A 22,384-nucleotide genomic window follows, 5' to 3' on the forward strand; every position below is an offset into this window, starting at 1 on the left:
AGTGACTTACCATCCATTTTTTGCTGATTTTTCGTTTAACTGTGAGACGAGACACCGGTTTTCCTATTTAGCCGGATATTTTAACAATTGAACTAATATTCTGTCAACATACAGGTGACAATCGTCAACCAGTTGAACAGTTAATTCAATATAAGAGCGTCGAATTTTGTGACCATTTTCCTGTGCAAACTAAATTTCATTGAGTCCCACAATGCATCTGTGACGCTGCAGAGCCATGAGAAGAACTCCTGCTTAGATGCGAATTTCATATTTTTAACATTAATAAAACTTATTGCCAATATCTTTAATGAAACAAATTTGCTATTTTACTATTATGTTGCAAGACTGTGAAAATACACCAAAGAATACAGCATATTTCTGCGTGTTTAATAAACTTAGCGGTAGCGATGTTTGACTATAAACGATTGGATAACATCGGGATTTCCCCAATATTTAAACCAATCAGATTTGGGTTCACAACAGTAAACATAGGTGAAAATGAATTGTGCACGTGCTTTTCTTATAGTTTAATTAATTTGTCATTTCATTTCCCGCCGAATGTCCAGAAAGTGAGCAAGCTGCAAGCAGTTAAGAAGAATGGCAAAGTCCTTTATAAAGAGTCTTAGTAAACACATCTTTGAAGGTATGTATTCACGGACAACACGTGAATATCAAGATTAACAGAACCTACTTATAGATTTTTTTCTAAACCTGAAAATTCAAAATTTGACAACAACACAGCAACTCTTCATCTAGACTTGCAGCAGAAAACCATGATACAGCCAACATCAATTAGCTAATATGTTTGGTATAACATAAAATACCAGTTCACTGACGACACTAGTCCATGCTAAAAAAACATGGAATTCCAAAGCCAACAGGACAGAAGCAAGATGAATCTACTTTCATGACTGTTAAAAGTGCCAGCCTTACCTTGTCATGACATTTTTACACCATCAAGAATTAAACGCAATGTTAAACCAACATTTTTCAGTGAGTTTCAAGCTTCCATCCAAGACGATCGAATAACTATACTAAGTGCATACATGCCAGAATTTGTCGGGTTCGAATCGGGACATTCCTGTCTATAATAACCGCAAGGGGAGTTAGAAAGTATAGATAGATAGATAGATGTCGGGACATTTGACCAAAAAGCTGGGACAACTAAAAGGCCTAATCATGCTACCTTTACTGAAGTCAGAAATCAGTTTTATTAATTAGAAAAACTGTAATGTGTTTACTGTTTCTTCGGGATATATACAATGGCAACAAACACCAGTGGTAATTTTTCAACATAAGGAATTTCCTTGGACTTTCCTAAGCAGTTTGATTAGATACTCAATTTCCACAATTTTTACTGAAATCAATGAATATTTACACTATTAATGATTTACAATTATTGTATTATTCGATGATGAATGTTTTATCACTCTACAAGTCAGTTTCATATGCCATGTGGGTCGACATGGGTTGACTTGGGTCGACTCTGGTGACTTGGGTCACCACGGGTGTCTTACACCTATAGCAACGAGTCTGCAGTGTCCCCTGTTTGCGTTTTGCAAGGAAGACAATCGGTCAGTGTAGTACAAGCGACACTAAGTAGCTTGACTCGGGCTGACCTACGAGACCTGACACTTATATTTCCGATGGAAACCTGTGACAGGGACTAGTATATGAGTCTTTAGGCTACCCAGCAAGCTATGGTATGTTATGTGCAAAGTTGCCTGGGTCACCCCCACTCAAAAGGCATACAAAGTCACAGAAATGTCCCTGGCTTAGGCTGACCTATTAAAGAGACCAAAAACATGCACTGTCTGTGACTTAAATTACCAAAGGAGACCTGTGACCCAGACTAATATAGGAGTCTCAAGCTTACCCAGCAAGCTATGGTATGTTATGCACAAAGTTGCCTGGGTCATCCCCACTCAAAAAGCCTCCAAAGTCACAGATACTTCCAATGGTATATGGTCTCTAATTACTGCAACGTATTAAACGTCGTGATCTGTTCAGCAAACGAACGCAGACTGCCTGCTCCCATAAGAGCAGCGCTTTATTTACTGATAGTTCACGTGACCTGCTTGCTAAAGACATCACTCTACTATTTCATTTTATGAAAACACAACCCTACAGTTTCAAACTATAATTGTAGAATACTTTGACTATATTCTGTAATACATATTGTGCGTCTTTATAACCGACTTGTATTATTAAATCATTAAATTAGGTACATGCAATTACAATGATAATTCCAAAATGCACGCGCTATTTGTGTGGAATTTACCGAAAAGTCAAATGCTGACACACAGGAAACGTACTTTTCGTTTTAATGTAAACACTAGGAATGAACTCGCAGAATAATGAACATTAAGGATTAAGTACCGGCCAAAAATCGTCACAAAACTTGCAATTTCTGGCCTTTATTGATGATAAATGTCATAAGAAATTCATGGACACAAACATTCTCCAGTGACTGTCAAGCTTCCATCCAAGACAATCAAATGAGTAACAATGCTTAGTGCATACATGCCAGAATTTGTCAGGTCCAAATTAGGATATTCTATAAAGATGTCAGGACATTTGACCAAAAAGCTGGGACAACTAAAAGATCAATCATGCCACCTTAACTGAAGTCAGTAATTTGTTTTACTAATTAGAAAAACTTAAAATTTCTGGCCTTTATTGATGATAAATGTCATGAAAATTTCATGAACACAAATGCTCTCCATTTTCTGGTAGTTAATGCACATGTGCACCAGGCAGTTGACTTCACAAAGTGAAATGTGGGGCATGCCTCTATTTGACATCCAATCAGGACAGAGGCACCAATTTAACATGTGTAAATTGTTTAACGCGCATCCAGCAGTTTTTTTTCAACCAATTCACAATTAACTCTAAATTTTGAAGATTGGTGCAATATTTACTACTTATTTTCTGAAAATCAGTGGAAAACTAAACTAAATGTATGTCAAACATCAATATTTATCGATCAGTTATCAATTTGTTTGATATACAAAATCTGTGTTTTGACAGGTTTTTCAGCCACAGGTGCTATAATACGCAGATTACAATATACCCATTCAGATTCACTGCAGTAAAATCAAGGCATATACTTAAAATAAAAAAAGTAAAATTCCTAAATTGTTGCATGTATTATATCTGCAAAATTACCCATGTTGAAATCTCCTCTCAATCAAAAGATTTTTTTTTTATGAATTGCCCAATTTTCTTTTTTTTCTTTTAATGGTCAGAAAAAGGCCTTTGAACACTCTGTAGAATGTAAGATACATGTAATAGAAACTACAATGGATCAATCTTGAATTTCGAAATTGTTATTATAAAATTTCTTCCAGAACTTAAAGGACCAGTGACTGCGGATGAGCTGAGGTCTTCCTTCAAGGAGGCCATTGAAACTTTGACCAAGAAAAAATTAAAGAATGAACTGGAAGAAAACTTTGACAGTTATCTTAATACAATTGAAAGGTTAGTGGTAAGAAATTTAGACTCTTAAAGGGAAAATGAGTGTGAAAACCATGCAAATGTTATCGTTCAAGTAAATACCTATCTTTTTTAATGTTGCTGTTTTCCCAATTGGGCTAAAAATCGCTTGTTTGTTGAATGTGACTTGTCATTTTGGATTTTTGCTCCATTGTAAATTGAATTATTTGAGGGCAGGGCCCTCGTTTTGCACTTTTTACCGTGGAATATTGGCGGCTTCCCCCATGAACAAAGTATACTTTTTTCCGCTTTTTCAGCTAAAATTATATTTTTTTACTTTTATACCCAGGTTGCCAGCTGGTATCGTGCTACTAACTTTTGATTTAAAGTATATTAATGTATATCACATTAAAATATTGCAATTATAGGTGTTGAATGGTTGGTGAAAAGATCTTCTAAAATTCCCCTTTTAGCCCAAAACGACGCGAAACTCCCCCTCATGCGAGATGTGGGTGGCTTCCCCTGGCGACAAGAGAGGGCCCTGGAGGGCCCATTCAAATGTTTGGGTGGGATCGTTTTGTGCATGGGGAATATTTTTTTTGCTCACCTGTCACGAAGTGACATGGTGAGCTTATGTGACCGTGAGATGTCAGGCGTCCGTTGTGTGTGCGTGCATGTGTCCGTCCGTCAACAATTTGCAGGTTTTTTTTTCCACTTTTTGGGAGGATAGCCCATGGCTTTGGAATTGGGAATTTTATCAGCATTTTCATGAAATTGGGAAAATAAATTAATTAGCCTTTTTTTCCACATGAAAAGTCCACTGATTAGGGAAATACTAAATTTGATATAACTCTTTATAATCACTTAAATTAAAATAACAAAATCATATAATACTTTGTTAGATGTAATTGAATTGAAATTGAGATAAAATACGCATTAGACTTCTTTAAAAAAAAAATAAAAAAAAAATGGGTTTTTTTTTTGGAAATTGGGAATTTTTTGCCACATTTTGGGAAAAAAGTATACTTTTTGGGATTGGGAACGTAGCCGAATTTCGGCTATAAAATCGGGCCCAAAAAAACCCTGATTTATTTGTGTAGACAGTAGAGGTCACACAGTGATTTTTTTTGCCAGAAATTACAGCCGATATTCGACTGCTTCCCAATTGCAAAAAATGACGTTTTTTCCCAAAAATGTGATTAAAAGTTCCCCAAAAAAGACAAAATTTTCCCAATAAAGCCAATAAGATTACAATGTAATTTAGCAATACTTTCGAACGAGTGCCGATCGAGCTTGCCGAATCGTCGCCGAACAACACCTGACTTGCGTATTGTTCGCGAATTTAGCCGAATACCATTTTACGTTGCTATCCACATCCCTCTCTATATTGCCGAGGATACAGATGATAGTCGATGTATCCCGATTGTAAACGCCTGTTTTTACACACGTCCATGATGGCGGCAAGCAGACGAGAAATTTGCGATGAGCGGCGAAAATGATAAATAACATTCAAATTAACAACGGATATCATATGGTTATTACGGAATAATTTAATGCGTGTGTCAATTAACGCAAGATACAACGTTTGAGATAAAAACAACAAATATTTATTACAAATCTTCACAGTGAATGTGCATCACGGAAATCAGTGTTGGGAAATTGGGAGTTAGGCTTCCGGTACTCACAAAGTTAATGCATTTAAGATGAGTATCGTTCGAAAATGGAAAGAGACAAACATGATATGATTTATATGTTAGTGGATCTGTGTAAAATCAGATTCATATGCATATTCTGCTTTATTATGTTTGTCACGCTTTACAGTTTACTGAAATAGCATTGAAGTGCAAGATGTTGAAAGGTAAAGAAATGAAATAAATTATTTTAACTCCATTTAATACATCATTGACATAGCAAGATTACTAAAGCGTTTTTTTTAATAAATATTTGTTAATGTTTTCACCATATGATATTTAATTTAAAAAAATACTGAATTAAACTCTTACTGTTAAAGAGGTTATGATTAAATGGTATATTTAAGAATCTATATAGATTATTGCAAGTTCAATATGAATGTGGAAGATTATTAACTTAACATTGTCTTAATTGTAAGAACACATTAAATTAGCACTTTATAATATAAAAATGCTGTCAAACATACTTTTATAATTTTAATTCTGTTCTTATAATCATATTTATAATGTTTCCCAATTTCATGGTTTATCGCGCTATTTTTCCCAATTTCATGGTTTATCGCGCTAATTTTCCCAATCCAAATGGCACAGGCTGTAACAAAAAAAATTTAAAAAAATCACTGTCACAGTTTTCATCCAATCTTTATGAAATTTGGTCAGAATGTTTATCTTGATGAAATCTGGGTTGGGATTGTATTTGGGTCAACTGGAGTCAAAAACTAGGTCACTAGGTCAAAAACTAGGTCACATAATATGTCAAATAATAGAAAAAACTTGTGTAGATAATAGAGGTCGCAGTTTTCATCCAATCTTTATGAAATTTGGTCAGAATGTTTATCTTGATGAAATCTGGGTTGGGATCGATTTGGGTCATCTGGGGTCAAAAACTAGGTCAAATCATTGAAAATTCATCAACAATTTGTTTGTGTAGACAGTAGAGGTCACAGTTTTCATCCAATGTTTATGAATTTTGGTCAGAATGTTTATCTTGATGAAATCTGGGTTAGGATTGTATTTGGGTAATCTGAGGTCAAAAACTAGGTCACTAGGTCACAAACTAGGTCAAATAATAGAAAAACCTTGTGTAGACAATAGAGGATGCAGTTTTCATCCAATCTTTATGAAATTTGGTCATAATGTTTGTCTTGATGAAATCTGGGTTGGGATTGTATTTGGGTCATCTGAGATCAAAAACTAGGTCACTAGGTCAAATAATAGAAAAAATGTCAACAATTTGTTTGTGTGGACAGTAGAGGTCACAGTTTTCATCCAATCTTTATGAAATTTGGTCAGAATGTTTATCTTGATGAAATCTGGGTTGGAATTGTATTTGGGTCATCTGGGGTCAAAAACTAGGTCACTAGGTCAAAAACTATGTCACTAGGTGAAATAATAGAAAAACCTTGTATAGACAATAGAGGTCGCAGTTTTCATCCAATCTTTATGAAATTTGGTCAGAATGTTTATCTTGATGAAATTGGGTTGGGATTGTATTTGGGTCATCTTGGGTCAAAAACTAGGTCACAAGGTTAAATAATAGAAAAACCTTGTGTAGACAATAGAGGTCACAGTTTTCATCAAATCCTCATGAAATTTGGTCAGAATGTTTGTTTTGATGAAATCTGGGTTGGGATTGTATTTGGGTCACCTGGGGTTAAAAACTAGGTCAATAGGTCAAATATTAGAAAAACCTTGTGTTGACAATAGAGGTCACAGTTTTCATCCATCCTTTATGAAATTTGGTCAGAATGTTTATCTTGATGAAAACTGGGTTGGGATTGTATTTGGTTAGTCAGGTGAGCGATTCAGGGCCATCATGGCCCTCTTGTTTCCTTTTATACCTATGTTGCCAGCTGGTATCGTGCTACTAACCTTTGATTTAAAGTATATTTATGTAAATCACATTAAAATATTGCAATTTTAGGTGTTGAATGGTTGGTGAAAAGATCTTCTAAAATTCCTCTTTTCTCCCAAAACGATGCGAAATTTTCCCTCATGAGGGATGTGGGTGGCTTCCCCTGAAGGCAAGAGAGGGCCCTGGAGGGCCCATTCAAATGTTGGGGGGGGGGGATTGTTTTTTGCATGGGGAAATATGAACTTGAAAAATACCATAATACAAAGGGGGGGAATTGTTTTGTGCATGGGAAATTATGAACTTGAAAAATATCATGATACAAATCCAAGACATCGTTCAAATGACAAAAATATGTCTTCAAAAGCATTTGAGCTCAAATGTATGGAACGCCATAAGATAAACCCGAGGGAAAGTACAATAAACGCACAACATAACATGATAAACACACAGCATACCATGACAAACACAGCATCCCATGACAAAAACCTAGCATACCATAACAAAACACAGCATACCATCACAAACACACAGCATACCATCACATACACACACCATACTATGGTAAGCATACAGTATACTATTATAAGCACATATTATATGATTTGAACCCACATCATTTCAATGAAACTCACAGCATACCTTCACAAAAACAGAGTGTAACACCACAAACTCACAGCATACCATCACAACACACACAGCATATCATCGCAAGCACTCAACATACCATCATAAACACACATCATACCATCACAAACACACACCATACTATGGCAAACACACAGCATACTATTATAAACACATATCATATGATTTAAACCCACATTTCAATGAAACCTTTGATATATCAATAGTTAACAGGAGACAGATAAGGCGTTCCATACATATGAACATAATTTTCTAATGGTGAGCTTTTGTCGTCATATTTTGCCGGTCGTGCATCATCATTCTAGATTAACCTAGTGAATATTTGTGAAACCACATCTTATGCTCGATCTGCAAGCAGGGCTTTTTTCATGATTGTGAAGCGTTGCTGGCAACCGCATTTTGTGAAAAATGGGTCGCAAACTGTTCAAAATTGTGAAAAAGTCGGGAAGTTTTCTAAAATTGTGAAAATTTGAGTTGCAAACTTCTTGAAATTGTGAAAATTTAGTCACAAACTTCGCAAATTTCCCAAAATTTTGAAAATAGGCCATTCTAATAGAAAAAAAAAGCCCTGGCATGAAACTTTGTCAGAACAAATTTCACAATCATCCCGCCCGACTTAAAGGATTGGTAATGTGTGGTCATTAATTAAGTTTCTAAGTGGAATTTATAAAAAGCCCTTGAGCATTCATGATGCTCAATATTCATTAAACTGGGTCTGTACAATGTTGTATTGATTAAGAGAGAGATATCATTATAGTCTATTGAAAAACATGGTTACTATGAGCCTGCAGGACAGTTACTGATGTGGCTATAGTTAAACCATTAAACGATCTAGATATCATGTCTATGGGCCAGTAATTATAAAAACTTGCTTAGAAACTAAAAAAAATTATGATGTTCAGTTTGGAGAGATAAAAATGATGGTGGTTTGTTAAAAGTGTTTTAGCTCACCTGATTGCTCAGGTGAGCTTTCAGGGGTTTTTTTACTAAGAAAGTGACGCCGATATTCGGCGTCTTCCCCTACCAGAATTGTTCCCCTTAAAATACAATTTCCCCCACCAAAAATATCATTTTTCACCAAAATATAATATTTTCTCTCAAAGAAATGTTTATTTTTCCTTGGGGCATTCGACAATTATCCAATTTGCACCATGTACAACGAATTCGCGCTCTCTCTTTCCAGACGAACACACAACATCTGGGAATCCCAGTTATTCTAAATATAGCTCTTAAATAACGTCATGTAAACTGGGCAACTAATCGTAATAATCATGTGACTATTTTACTGGATACCGGTCTTGCGCGAGAAGGGTGTTTCGTCAATTAATTACCGGAAACCAGTCGAATTTTCATCCGGGCTATGTGCAAGTCGAGGTATAAACGTGAAAACAGAAAAAAATGTCTCACAATTAGCGTTCTTACACAAACAAAATAAAACATTCGAACTCGGAAGATACTGAACGCATCAAGGCATTTTTTAAGAAAGAATCATCGAAAAACCGTTATAACCCAGCAGGATTCCGAGGTAATCAACATCGAACATTGTGAAAGTGAAAGTAGACAATCGGCAGCTGCCGCTCCTTTCCCTTCCAATACTGTAGCAAATCAAGATCGTCAACCCATTCATCATGAAATTGAAATCACAAAATTGACATCGTCCCCCGGCCCAAGTACAAAAATATAGTTGAAAACATTTCCAATTATTAGATCTACACCTGCAACTTTATTACGGACTTTGACTTTAATACCTGTTAAATGTGTTTAAGAACAAAAAGGACAGAGACAAGTCTCTTTTGATGAGTTATAGACATTGAAATGAACAGTTTTTATTTTTTCCCCTAATATCTCTCTTTCGCACTCTTTTTTTCCCCTTTCACCCAGCGTCCAGCGTCTTCCCCTTTCTCTAAAAAACCCCTGGCTTTTGTGACCAGTCTTTGTCCGTCATATGTCTGTCCGTCCGTCGTATGTCCGTATGTCCGTTAACATTTGCTTGTAAGCACTCTAGAGGCCACATTTCTTGTCCCATCTTCATGAAACTTGGTCAGAAGCTTTGTCCCAATGAAATCTCGGCCGAGTTTGAAGCTGGGTTGTTCCAGGTCAAAGACTAGGTCAAAAAAAAGAAAAACCTTGAAAGCACTATAGAAGTCACATTTCATGCCCAATCTTCATGTAACTTTGTCAAAATGTTTGTCTTAATGATATCTTGGTTGATTTCAATAGTGGTTTCGATCTGTTGAAAAACATGGCCGCCAGTGGGCGGGGCAGTTTTCCTTATTTTCGAAAATGGTCGAGATCGGTGAAAAAACATGGCCACAAGTGGGCGGGGCATTTTTCTCTTTTTGTAAATAGTGGTAGTTTTCCCTATTAGGCTATAGAGAAACCTTGTAAACGCTCTAGAAGTCACAATTTGTGCCCAATCATCATGAAAGTTGGTCAAAACATTGGTTTTATTGATATCTCGAACGAGTTTGAAAATGGTCGTGATCGGTGAAAAAACATGGCTGCCGGTGGGCGGGGCATATTTCTCTATATGTATATAGTGAAAACATGTGAACACAGTAGAAGAGGGGTATATTGTTCATGACTCGCAGATGACCTATTGATTTTCAGGTCACTAGGTCAAAGGTCAAGGTCACGATGCCCTGAAATAGTAAAATGGTTTCTGGATGATAACTCAAGAATGCTTATGCCTAGGATCATGAAACTTCATAGATACATTGATCATGACTCATAGATAACCCCTATTGATTTTCAGGTCACTAGGTCAAAGGTCAAGATCACGATGACCCGAAAAAGTAAAATGGTTTCGGGATGATAACTCAAGAACGCTTAGGCCTAGGATCATGAAACTTCATAGGTACATTGATCATAACTCGTAGATGACCCCTATTGATTTTCAGGTCACTAGGTCAAAGGTCAAGGTCTTGATGACCCGAAATAGTTAAATGGTTTCTGGATGACAACTCAAGAACGCTTTGGCCTTGGATCATGAAACTTCAAAGGTACATTGATCATGACTTGTAGATGACCGCTATTGATATTCAGGTCACTAGGTCAAAGGTTAAGGTCACGGTGACCCGAAATAGTAAAATGGTTTCCAGATGATAACTCAAGAACGCTTATGCCTAGGATCATGAAACTTCATAGGTACATTGATCATGACTCGAAGATGACCCCTAAGGATTTTCAGGTCACTAGGTCAAGGGTCAAGGTCACGGTGACCTGAAATAGTAAAATGGTTTCTGGATGATAACTCAAGAACACTTATGCCTAGGATCATGAAACTTCATAGGTGCAATAATCATGACTTGCATATGACCCCAGCGATTTTCCTCCTTCTTTATAAAGTACCGGTAAACGGTACTTTCCCAATCGAACGAAAATTCCCAAATTCCCAAAACGGTACTTTCCCAATCGAGCGAAAATTCCCAAATTCCCAATCGGCATCTGGAAAAATCCCAATCAGCGTCCGAATTTTTTCTCAAAACGATAGAAAGTTTCGTAAAAAAACCAACTTTCGGCGAGCGAACAAAGAAAATCGTATAGTTGTGTGTAACCACGCGCTCGATTAATTTCGGGTTTTATTATTCAGCGCATTCAATCAATAGAGTTGTTACTGTTTCCGGTTCTTTTGCCAGGCAGCCAGCGTACTGTTTTACGTCGGTTTGTAACCTTATCGTAGTTTGAAATGAGTCATAATAGCAAATATTATGCCAAAAAACCAATCGGAACCATCAATCACAGGACACATTGACAGCAATAATGATGCTGTGCAGGGAGGGATGCAAGCAACTGAGTGATGATTAAACATCAAAGATTGTTGAAATTTCACAAAAATGAAAGAGAGAGACATTGCTTTAAAAGAGATTAAAAACAACTAGTAATTGATTTGGTGTGTTCTTTATAATATTTTGTTATTTATATAAACTTTATAACTTAATGGTCATTAAGGCATGCCTGCAAATGATTATTTAAATGGGTATGTTCAATTAAGTATGAACTGTATGATGTATTCAATAAGACCCAAACTTCACGACGCGATTTTCCCAATTTCAGGATTTCACGACTCGATTTTTCCCAATTTTGAGGTTTTCACGACTCAATTTTTCCCAATCGGACCGGTACGGGTACTTTTCCCAATTGGACAAGGAAAATCGCTGGACCCCTATTGATTTTCAGGTCACTAGGTAAAAGGTCAAGGTCACGGTGACCTGAAATAGTAAAATGGTTTCTGGATGATAACTCAAGAAAGCTTATGCCTAGGTTCATGAAACTTCATAGGTATATTGATCATGACTCGCAGATGACCCTTATTGATTATCAAGTCAATAGGTCAAAGGTCAAGGTCACAGTGCCAAAAAACGTATTCACACAATGGCTGTCAAAGTCACGGTGACTCAACTTCAAAAAATGGTTTCCGGATGATAACTCAAGAATGCTTACGCCTAGGATCATGAAACTTCATAGGTACATTAATCATGACTCACAGATGAAATAATAATGAAACTTGACCAGGATGTTTGTCTGGACAATATCTAGGTCAAGTTTGACATTTGGTAAAGATTGAATGAACCGACTCCTCTCAGGTGAGCGAACTAGGGCCTTCTTGGCCCTCTTGTTTTTGTTAAAAATCAGGTCTGGTCTTCAGCTATATTCCTAATGGAAAAAAGTATAAATTTTTCTGAAATGTTACCTACTATTTCCCAATTTAAGTTTTCAATTTTTATGCCCCCGGATCGAATGATGGAGGGGTATATTGGTTTTTAGCCTGTCTGTCATTCTGTCCCAAAACATTAACCTTGGTCATTACTTTTGCAATATTGAAGATAGCAACTTGATATTTGGCATGCATGTGTATCTCATGGAGCTTCACATTTTGAGTGATGAAAGGTCAAGGTTATCCTTCAAGGTCAAAGGTCAAATATATGGCTTCAAAGCGGCGCAGTAGGGGGCATTGTTTTTCTGACAAACACATTTCTTGTTCGGAAACATTCAATTGGCAATTTGTTGGTCTGATTTGGGAAAAATATATACTTTTTTCCATTGGGAATGGGTCCCCATTACAGATCCAAATTTGAACGAAAAAAACACACTTGCTTCGATTGTTAAATTGTTGTAGGCTGGTGCTGGAGTTGTGCCACACTCAAGTGCCCGAGCCTGCAGTTAGTGTGGAAGACAGTCTAGAGGTGCTGACCCAGTCTGACCTTGACCTTGAGGCTAGAAAGGATGTCGCTGAACCGGGAAAGCAATATCATCACTTAGTAAGTATTGTGTTTTGTAAAAAAAACTGTCTTTAAGTCCAGTGAAGTTAAGTTAATAATAAAAAACGCCGTTGATTTAAAGTGCTCTGCAAAAGAGAATGGAATGAACAAAAATTATTTTATAATGTAAAAAACAATTGTTATTTTAGTCACAACTTAATTTGTATGTGCAATTATTTTCTGTGAATTATTATATTATTATATTATAGATACATGGTTAAAACAAAAGAAACTAGAAATGGCGCGGCAGAGGCCGACGCGTATCCCCACACCGCATGTTTGACCCAAGGGCGCCCCAGGGTTGGTAATGGGGCCATGCATAGTTGAGATTGACCGTATTGTCATAGAAGAAGTTCAGTATCAATTAGAAGTATATCGGTGTAGAAATGAAAAAATTATAGTGAAAGGCAATTTTGGGTGGGCGAGGCCTATGTGGGCGGAGTGCCCCAGGGTTGGTAATGGGGCCATGCATAGTTGAGATTGACCGTATTGTCATAAGAGAGGTTCAGTATCAATTTGAAGTAAAGTGGTGTAGAAATGAAGAAGTTAATGTAAAATAACCTGAAAAAATGAGTGAAAATCTCTTTCCCGGCCCTACCCCAACCCCCATAACTCAAAATTCCAAATAATGCACGGTCCCACATATGCTAATAGCTACCATATGTGTACGTTTCAAGGTTCTAGTGCTAATAGTGTAGGAGGAGATAGTGGCCAGGACGGACGGACAGACAGACAGACAGCGGAGATAACCACAATATCCCCACGCTTTTCAAAATTCGTGGGGATAAAAATTGTTTTTGATTATCCAAAATAAAAGTTAGATATTTTTTAATCCTGTTCTGCTTCATGATAAAATAAGTGATGGTACAGCCATATCATTCTTCATACCTTTATATGTAAATTAATACAAACACTAGAATAGTAATATATTTATTATTTCATTACACAAAATGAGGAACAGCATACAATTGGTGAAGTCATCAAATGCACTAAAGTTTACAATTAATAAGTATAGTATATATAGGATCTGGCATGAGTTGTCATATCGTGCCATATTTTATTAAACGAGTTCAGGAATTTTGTTAGTAAGCGAGCCTATGGCGAGTTTACTAATGAATTTCCTGGACGAGTTTAATAAAATATGGTATGATATGACAAGTGTCAGATCTTTTTTATCACATGCTTTAAATGAGCAAATTAAATAAATATTTACGCAAACATAATGATAAATCCCGAATGTTGTTTACATTTCGTTATGTCATTTGACGTTGCAATGTCATTTCAGCAAAATAACAAAATGCGATTGGTCAATAAAAGAAAACTAAGCCAATGAAAACGTTTAAAAATGTGTTACACATGTGTAATATAAAAAAATATGTAATGGTTATATTACATGGGAAACAGGGTATGGCATATGATAAATAGAGTATATGGAGTAGTTTAACCAAAGTATATTTTTTTTAAATGCCCTACTTTTCAAAACTAAGCGTGAAATGTGCCCTTTTTGGGGAAGCTCGCCTCTATTGTGAAAAGCTGGCTGGAGCACGTCAAGGTCACAATTTGAAATCAAAGGTAAAAAATGGCCATTAATTATCTTGTCCAGGCCATAACTATGTCATTCATTGTGAAAATTTAAAATTACTCCGTATGTTTGTTCACAATCATTGGACGGTGTGTCATGCGAAAGAATTATGTCAATATCTCCAAGGTCAAGGTCACACTTGGAATTCAAAGGTAAAAAATTGCCATAAATGATCTTGTCCGGGCCATAACTATGTCATTCATGTTGATATTTTAAAATTGTCGGTACATTTGTTCACAATACACTGTAACTCCAATATAGTGCGGTCCGTTATAACGCTGTGTCCAATATAACGCTGGAGGTGCTTGGATCCCGTTTTTTCTCCAACCTTCCATTTCTGATTCAAATCCATGTTATGCAACTACTTGTATTTTCAGAAAATTCAAAGAAGCCGGCGATCACAGCTTGATTGCTTTATCCGTTCGTTTAACTGATTTTAATCGATTAGAGGTTTAACGACACTCGACAGCTAATTGGTGTTAATCTGTTGTGTAATGTCAATAAAGGTGTGAAAACTGGCGAGTTCGTGTTTATTACATGTATTCCCTATCAGAGCGGTTGGTGCGCTAATTTCAATAAGGTAAGTGCAAGGGTAATTAAATTAAATCAAATTAAAATTAAATCAAATTAAAGTTATTTAAAACGATTACCTGTTTATGTTTTATATTTATCGTGTATTGTATTTTATTGTATAAACTATGGCTGTGTGTGTAATCGTTTATTTTATGCTATACAAGCTTGATACATAAAAAGATCTTTGTGTATGTTTAATGTTTCAGTACGTATACGAAAAGTAAATAAAAAAATCCTGACGATTTATTTACAAGCTAACGCAGTGTAATTGTTAACAGAGATTCACTTAAATTTTTGCCCGTTATCAGAAAGTCCACGGAAAGCACGTTTGTTACATGCTGCGTATGACACAATAAAACATTACTTTGTACATGTATCGTATTGCATTCAATCTAAATTTAAATTCGCTCGTCCAATGAAATATGTGTCCCATAATGCACTGTACTATTTTTCTGAAAAATGGCGTAGGCATATGAATTTGTTTACGAAATTCGTAAACATATTTCTTGTAATAAATGTTACACATTTTTTTTCGTAAGTGATGTTGTAATTATATTGGATTATAGGACAAATGTGCACATTAGAAAAGCGGTATATATACTGTTATCGTTCGATTCGATTTATATGCATGTATTTGCGGATGACAACACAGCATGACAATATAAATAAATAAGCTCAAAACTTATAACGCTGTCCGTTTATAACGCTGTTGCGTGGCTTGGACCCCGTCATCCGCGTTATATTGGAGTTACAGTGTAATTAGACCGTGTGTCATGGGATTACCATCATTAATGGGGGCTATATAGTGGTCACTTTGTCTATTGGTAGGTCTGTCCCAAAAGTTTGTCCGGAACATGACTATGTCATTAATCATTTGATTTTAAAATGACTTGATTCATTTGTTCACCATCATGGGACGGTGTGTCATGCGAAAGAAGTATGTTGATATCTCCAAGGTCAGGGTCACACTTTGAGTTCAAAGGTCAAAATACCCATACATGAGCTTGTCCGGGCCATAACTTTGTCATTTTTTGTGAGATTTTAAAATCATTTGGCACATTTGTTCACGGTCATTGAACAGTGTGTCATGCAATAAAAGTAGGTCAATATCTGCAACGTCAAGGTCACATGTTTGAATTCAAAGGTCAAAAATGGCCATAAATGATCTAGTCTGGGCAATAACTATGTCATTTATTGTGAGATTTTAAAATTACTAGGCACATTAGTTCACAATCATTGGACGGTGTGTCATGCGAAAGAATTACATCAATATCTCCAAGGTCACACTTCGAGTTCAAAGGTCATAAATGGTCATAAATGATCTTGTCCGGGCCATAACTATATCACTCATTGTGAGATTTTAAAATAACTGGGTACATTTGTTCACAATCATTGGACGAAGTGTCATGCGAAAGAATTACGTCGATATCTCCAAGGTCAAGGTCACACTTGGAGTTCAAAAGTAAAAAAATGGCCATAAATGAGCTTGTCCGTGCCATAAGTATGTCATTGATTGTGAGATTATAAAATGACTCTGTACATTATTTTTTTTCACAGTCATTGGATGGCGTGTCATGCAATAAAATTCAAGAGTTCAATGGTCAAAATGGCTATAAATGATAATGGCATAATAATTCTTAAAAATATCGCCATAAATTAGCTTCTCTTGTTTTGTGAAGACAGTATGCAAAATATTCTCTGTCAATGCAGATATGGGGGTATACGTCTTGTCTGTGACAAAGCTCTAGTTATATTCAATTATTTTTCCCCAAATTAGTGGACTTTAAGCGCAAGTTGCATGTTTTTCCCCAGAAATGTCTAGAAAGTAGTGTGTGTTAATATTTGTTGATGAAAAAAATCCCAATTAAAGGTCATTTTGTCAATAAAAAATTCCCAAATTTGCAATTTTATCATTAAAAAAAATCCCAATTTTCGCCAGCCTTTTTTTAGCTCACCTGATTGCTCAGGTGAGCTTTTGTGACCGGTCTTTGTCCGTTGTATGTCCGTCCGTCCGTCTGTTAATATTTGCTCGTAAACACTCTAGAGGCCACATTTCTTGTCCCATCTTCATGAAACTTGGTCAGAAGCTTTGTCCCAATGAAATCTCAGCCGAGTTCGAAACTGGGTTGTGCCAGGTCAATAACTAGGTCACTAGGTCAAAAAAAAGGAAAACCTTGTAAACACTGTAGAAGTCACATTTCATGCCCAATCTTCATTTTATTTTGTCAAAATGTTTGTCTTAATGATACCTTGGTTGAGTTTAAAAGTGGTTCCGATCTGTTGAAAAATATGGCTGCCAGTGGGCGGGGCAGTTTTTCTTATTTGGCTATAGAGAAACCTTGTAAACACTCTAGAAGTCACAATTTTTGTCCAATCATCATGAAAGTTGGTCAAAACATTGGTTCAATTGATGTCTCGGACGAGTTTGAAAATGGTCGAGATCGGTGAAAAAACATGGCCGCCAGTGGGCGGGGCATTTTTCTCTACATGTATGTAGTGGTAGTTTTCCCTATTTGGCTATAGAGAAACCTTGTAAACACTCTAGAAGTGCCCAATCATCATGAAAGTTGGTCAAAACATTGGTTTTATTAGCTCATCTATTTTTTGAAAAAAAATTATGAGCTATTGTCATCACCTTGGCGTCGGCGTCGGCGTCCGGTTAAGTTTTGCGTTTAGGTCCACTTTTCTCAGAAAGTATCAATGCTATTGCATTCAAACTTGGTACACTTACTTACTATCATGAGGGGACTGGGGAGGCAAAGTTAGATAACTCTGGCGTGCATTTTGACTGAATTATGTGCCCTTTTTATACTTAGAAAATTGAAAATTTTGGTTAAGTTTTGCGTTTAGGTCCACTTTTTTCAGAAAGTATCAATGCTATTGCATTCAAACTTGGTACACTTACTTACTATCATGAGGGGACTGGGCACGCAAAGTAAGATAACTCTGGCTTTCATTTTGACAGAATTATGTGCCCTTTTTATACTTAGAAAATTGAAAATTTTGGTTAAGTTTTGTGTTAAGGTCCATTTTATTCCTTAAGTATCAAAGCTATTGCTTTCATACTTGCAACACTTACTAACTACTGTAAGGGGACTGTGCAGGCAAAGTTATGTAACTCTGACTGGCATTTGGACGGAATTATGGGCCCTTTATACTTAGAAAATTGAAAGTTTGGTTAAGTTTTGTGTTTTGGTCCACTTTACCCCTAAAGTATCATAGATATTGCTATCATACTTGGAACACTCGCAAACTATCATAAGGGTACAGTAAAAGGACAAGTTGCATAACTCTGGATGTCATTTTTACGGAATTATGGCCCTTTTTTGACTTAGTAACTTTGAATATATGGTTAAATTTTGTGTTTCGATCCACTTTACTTCTTAAGTATCAAGGCTATTGCTTTCAAACTTCAAATACTTTCATGCTATCATGAGGTTACTGTACCTGGCAAGTTGAATTTTACCTTGACCTTTGAATGACCTTGACTCTCAAGGTCAAATTATTAAATTTCTCTAAAATTGCCATAACTTCTTTATTTATGATTAGATTTGATTGATACTTTGACAAAACTACTCTTACCTGACATACCACAATAGACTCCACCCAAACCATCGCCCGTGCCCCCCCCCCCCACAACCCCCCCCCCCTATTTTTTTTTTTTTTAAGATCATCTCACAAATGACCACCACACCCTCACACTATACTGCCCCCCCCACCCCACAACCTCCCCCAATTTTTTTTTTAAAACGGATGAAAAAACAAAACTATTTATTTTATTATTTAATTTTAAATAACAAAATACCGTCCAACCCAAAATCCCCCCCACCCCCCCCCCCCCACCCAATCCCCCCCCCCCCCCCCCAACCCCCCCACCCACCATCCCCCCCCCAAAACACCCCACCTAAACTTTTTTTTTTTTTTTTTTTTTAAGATCATCCACAAATTACACCACACCCCACACCATACCCCCCACCTCGCCCAACCCCCCCCCCCATTTTTTTTTATGAAACGGTTAAAAAACACAAATATTTATTTTTATTATTTATGTTTGAAATTCCGTCCAACCATCAACCAAAAAACCACCCCCCCCCCCACCCCCCCCCCCCCCCCCCCCCCCCCCCCCCCCCCCCCCCGATTTTTTTTTTCCTTTTTTTCGCATTTTTGGAAGAAAATGTAATAAATGTCCACACCCCCACACAATGCACCGCTCTTCACTCCACCCCTCCCTCCTTTGTGATTGAAAATGAGAGTCCCTTCACCTTTAAAAAGAAAATAGATGAGCGGTCTGCACCCGCAAGGCGGTGCTCTTGTTGATATCTGGGAAGAGTTTGAAAATGGTTGTGATCGGTGAAAAAACATGGCCGCCAGTGGGAGGGGCATTTTTCTCTATACACTGTAACTCCAATATAAAGCGCTCCGTTATAACGCTGAATCCAATATAACGCGGAGGGTGCTTGGATCCCATTTTTTCTCCAACCTTCCATTTTATTTCTGATTCAAATCCGTATAATGCAACTTCATGTATTTTCAGACAATTCAAAGATGGCGGCAATCACAGTTATGTTGATTGTTTTATTCAACCGTCCGTTGAACCGATTATAATCCCCTCGAGGTTAAACAACACCGACAGCTAATTGGTTTTAATCTGTTGTGTAATGTCAATAAAGGTGTGAAAAACTCGCGTGTCAGTGTTTATTACATGTATTCCTCATCAGAGCGGTTCAGTGCGATAATTTCCATAAGTTAAGTGCAAGCAGGATAGTTATACAATTCAAGTAATTCAAAACGATTGAAACATTCTTTCTTTGATATGGTTGCAGTTTGACTATATTAAATGAGCAGCTGTGAAATATACTGCCTACTGTATAAAACAACTTTTTCTTTCATTTTATTATCATTCTAGTATTATGTCATTTAATCTCTTTCAGTTCGTGTATAAGAAATTAAATAATGCAGACGATTTATTTACATGCGAACGCAGTGTACCGGCAATTGTTAACAGAGTTTCACTTTCATTTTCGCGCGGTATCAGAAAGTCCCCGGGAAACACGTTTTTTGCATGCGTATGACGCAATATAACAATTTTTTGTACATGAGTCGTATTGCATTCAATTTAAATTTAAAGTTGCTCGTCCAATGAAAGCTCTGCCCCATAATGCACTGTAATCTTAACACTTCTGAAAATGGCATATATGCGTACGGTTGTATTTACGAATTTCCTTGAACATATATCGTCATTAATGTTCAAGATTATTATTTTTAAGTGATGTTGCAATTTTATTGGATTATCAGATAAATGTGCACATAAGAAAAGCGGTATGTATACTGTTATCGATACGATTCGGTTTATATGCATGTATTTGCGTCAACACAGCATGGCAATATACATGACCTATATTATAGGCTATTCTATACCTGTTTTGTTTATAGCGCCCTGCAGTAAATGAGCTCAAAACCTATAACGCGGATCCGTTATAACGCTGTTTCGCGGCTTGGACCCCATTGACCGCGCTATATTGGAGTTACAGTGTATGTATTTAGTGAAAACATGTGAACACAGTAGAAGTCACATTTTTGGCCCAATTTTCATGAAATTTGCTCAGAACATTTGTTTCTTTGATGTGAGAGTTGAGTTCAAAAATGGTTCCGATCAGTTGAAATACGTGGCTGCTGGGAGGGGGGCAGTTTTCTCATTATGGCCCCCCCCCCCCCCTTTCGAAGAAGAGGGGGTGGGTATATTGTTTTGCTCATGTCGGTCTGTCTGTCCACCAGATGGTTTCCTGATGATAACTCAAGAGTGCTTATGCCAAGGAACATGAAACTTCATAGGTACATTAAACATGACTCGCAGATGACCCTTATTGATTTTCAGGTCACTAGGTCAAAGGTCAAGGTCACGATGACCCGAAATAGTACAATGGTTTCCGGATGATTACTCAAGAACACTTACGCCTAGGATCATGAAACTTCATAGATACATTGATCATGACTCGCAGATGACCCCTATTGATTTTCAGGTCACTAGGTCAAAGGTCAAGGTCACGGTGACCCAAAGCAGTAAAATGGTTTCTGGATGATAACTCAAGAACGCTTATGCCTAGGATCATGAAACTTCATAGAAACATTGATCAAAACTCGCAAATAACCCCTATTGATTTTCAGGTCACTATGCCAAAGGTCAAGGTCACGATGACCCGAAATAGTAAAATGGTTTCCGGATGATAATTCAAGAACGCTTCGGCCTAGGATCATGAAACTTCATAGGTACATTGATCATAACTCGTAGATGACCCCTATTGATTTTCAGGTCACTATGTCAAAGGTCAAGGTCATGACTTGAAACAGTAAAATGGTTTCCAGATGATAACTCAAGAACGCTTAGGCCTAGGATCATGAAACTTCATAGGTACATTGATCATGCCTCTTAGATAACCCCTATTGATTTTCAGGTCACTAGGTCAAAGGTCAAGGTCATGACGACCCGAAATAGAAAAATGGTTTTCAGATTATAACTCAAGAACACTTATGCCTAGTATCATGAAACTTCATAGGTACATTGATCCTGACTCGAAGATGACCCCTATTGATTTTCAGGTCACTTGGTCAAAGGTCAAGGTCACAGTGACCTGAAATAGTAAATTGGTTTCTGGATGATAACTCAAGAATGCTGATGCCTAGGATTAAGAAACTTCATAGGTACAATGATCATGACTTGCAGATGACCCCTATTGATTTTCAGGTCACTAGGTCAAAGGTCATGGTCACGGTGACCTGAAATAGTAAAATGGTTTCTGGATGATAACTCAAGAACACTTATGCCTAGGATCATGAACTTCATAGGTACATTGATTATGACTCGAAGATGACCCCTATTGATTTTCAGGCCACTGGGTCAAAGGTCAAGGTCACGGTGACCTGAAATAGTAAAATGGTTTCTGAATGATAACTCAAAAACGCTTATGCCTAGGATCATGAAACTTCATAGGTACAATGATCATGACTCGCAGATGACCTCTAAAGATTTTCAGGTCACTAGGTCAAAGGTCAAGGTCACGGTGACCTGAAATAGTAAAATGGTTTCTGGATAACTCAAGAACGCTTATGCCTAGGTTCATGAAACTTCATAGGTATATTAATTATGACTCGCTTATGACCCCTATTGATTATCAGGTCACTAGGTCAAAGGTCAAGGTCACAGTTCCAAAAAAGGTATTCACACAATGGCTGTCAAGGTCACGGTGACTCAACTTTGAAAAATGGTTTCCGGATGATAACTCAAGAATGCTTACGCTTAGGATCATGAAATTTCATAGGTACATTGATCATGACTCGCAGATGA

The 22,384-nt window shown here is 36.9% G+C and overlaps 2 protein-coding genes across 2 annotated transcripts in view; one reads left to right on the forward strand and one right to left on the reverse strand.

Annotated features, from left to right (window-relative positions):
* Positions 1-317, reverse strand: part of LOC127848235 (histone-lysine N-methyltransferase SETD1B-like) — a 48,466-nt gene extending 48,149 nt beyond the window's left edge. Inside the window, exon 1 of the mRNA XM_052380606.1 lies at positions 11-317. Within this exon, the coding sequence (XP_052236566.1) occupies positions 11-17 (7 nt within the window). The 5' untranslated portion in view covers positions 18-317. The remainder of the gene's footprint in view (positions 1-10) is intronic.
* A 161-nt stretch (positions 318-478) lies between these two features.
* Positions 479-22,384, forward strand: part of LOC127848104 (serine/arginine repetitive matrix protein 2-like) — a 78,433-nt gene continuing 56,527 nt past the window's right edge. Inside the window, exons 1-3 of the mRNA XM_052380408.1 lie at positions 479-643; positions 3,351-3,480; positions 12,746-12,887. Coding sequence (XP_052236368.1) covers positions 598-643; positions 3,351-3,480; positions 12,746-12,887 — 318 coding nt within the window. The 5' untranslated portion in view covers positions 479-597. The remainder of the gene's footprint in view (positions 644-3,350; positions 3,481-12,745; positions 12,888-22,384) is intronic.

This window comes from Dreissena polymorpha, chromosome 1, assembly GCF_020536995.1.
Source record: "Dreissena polymorpha isolate Duluth1 chromosome 1, UMN_Dpol_1.0, whole genome shotgun sequence".
Lineage (NCBI taxonomy): Eukaryota > Metazoa > Mollusca > Bivalvia > Myida > Dreissenidae > Dreissena > Dreissena polymorpha.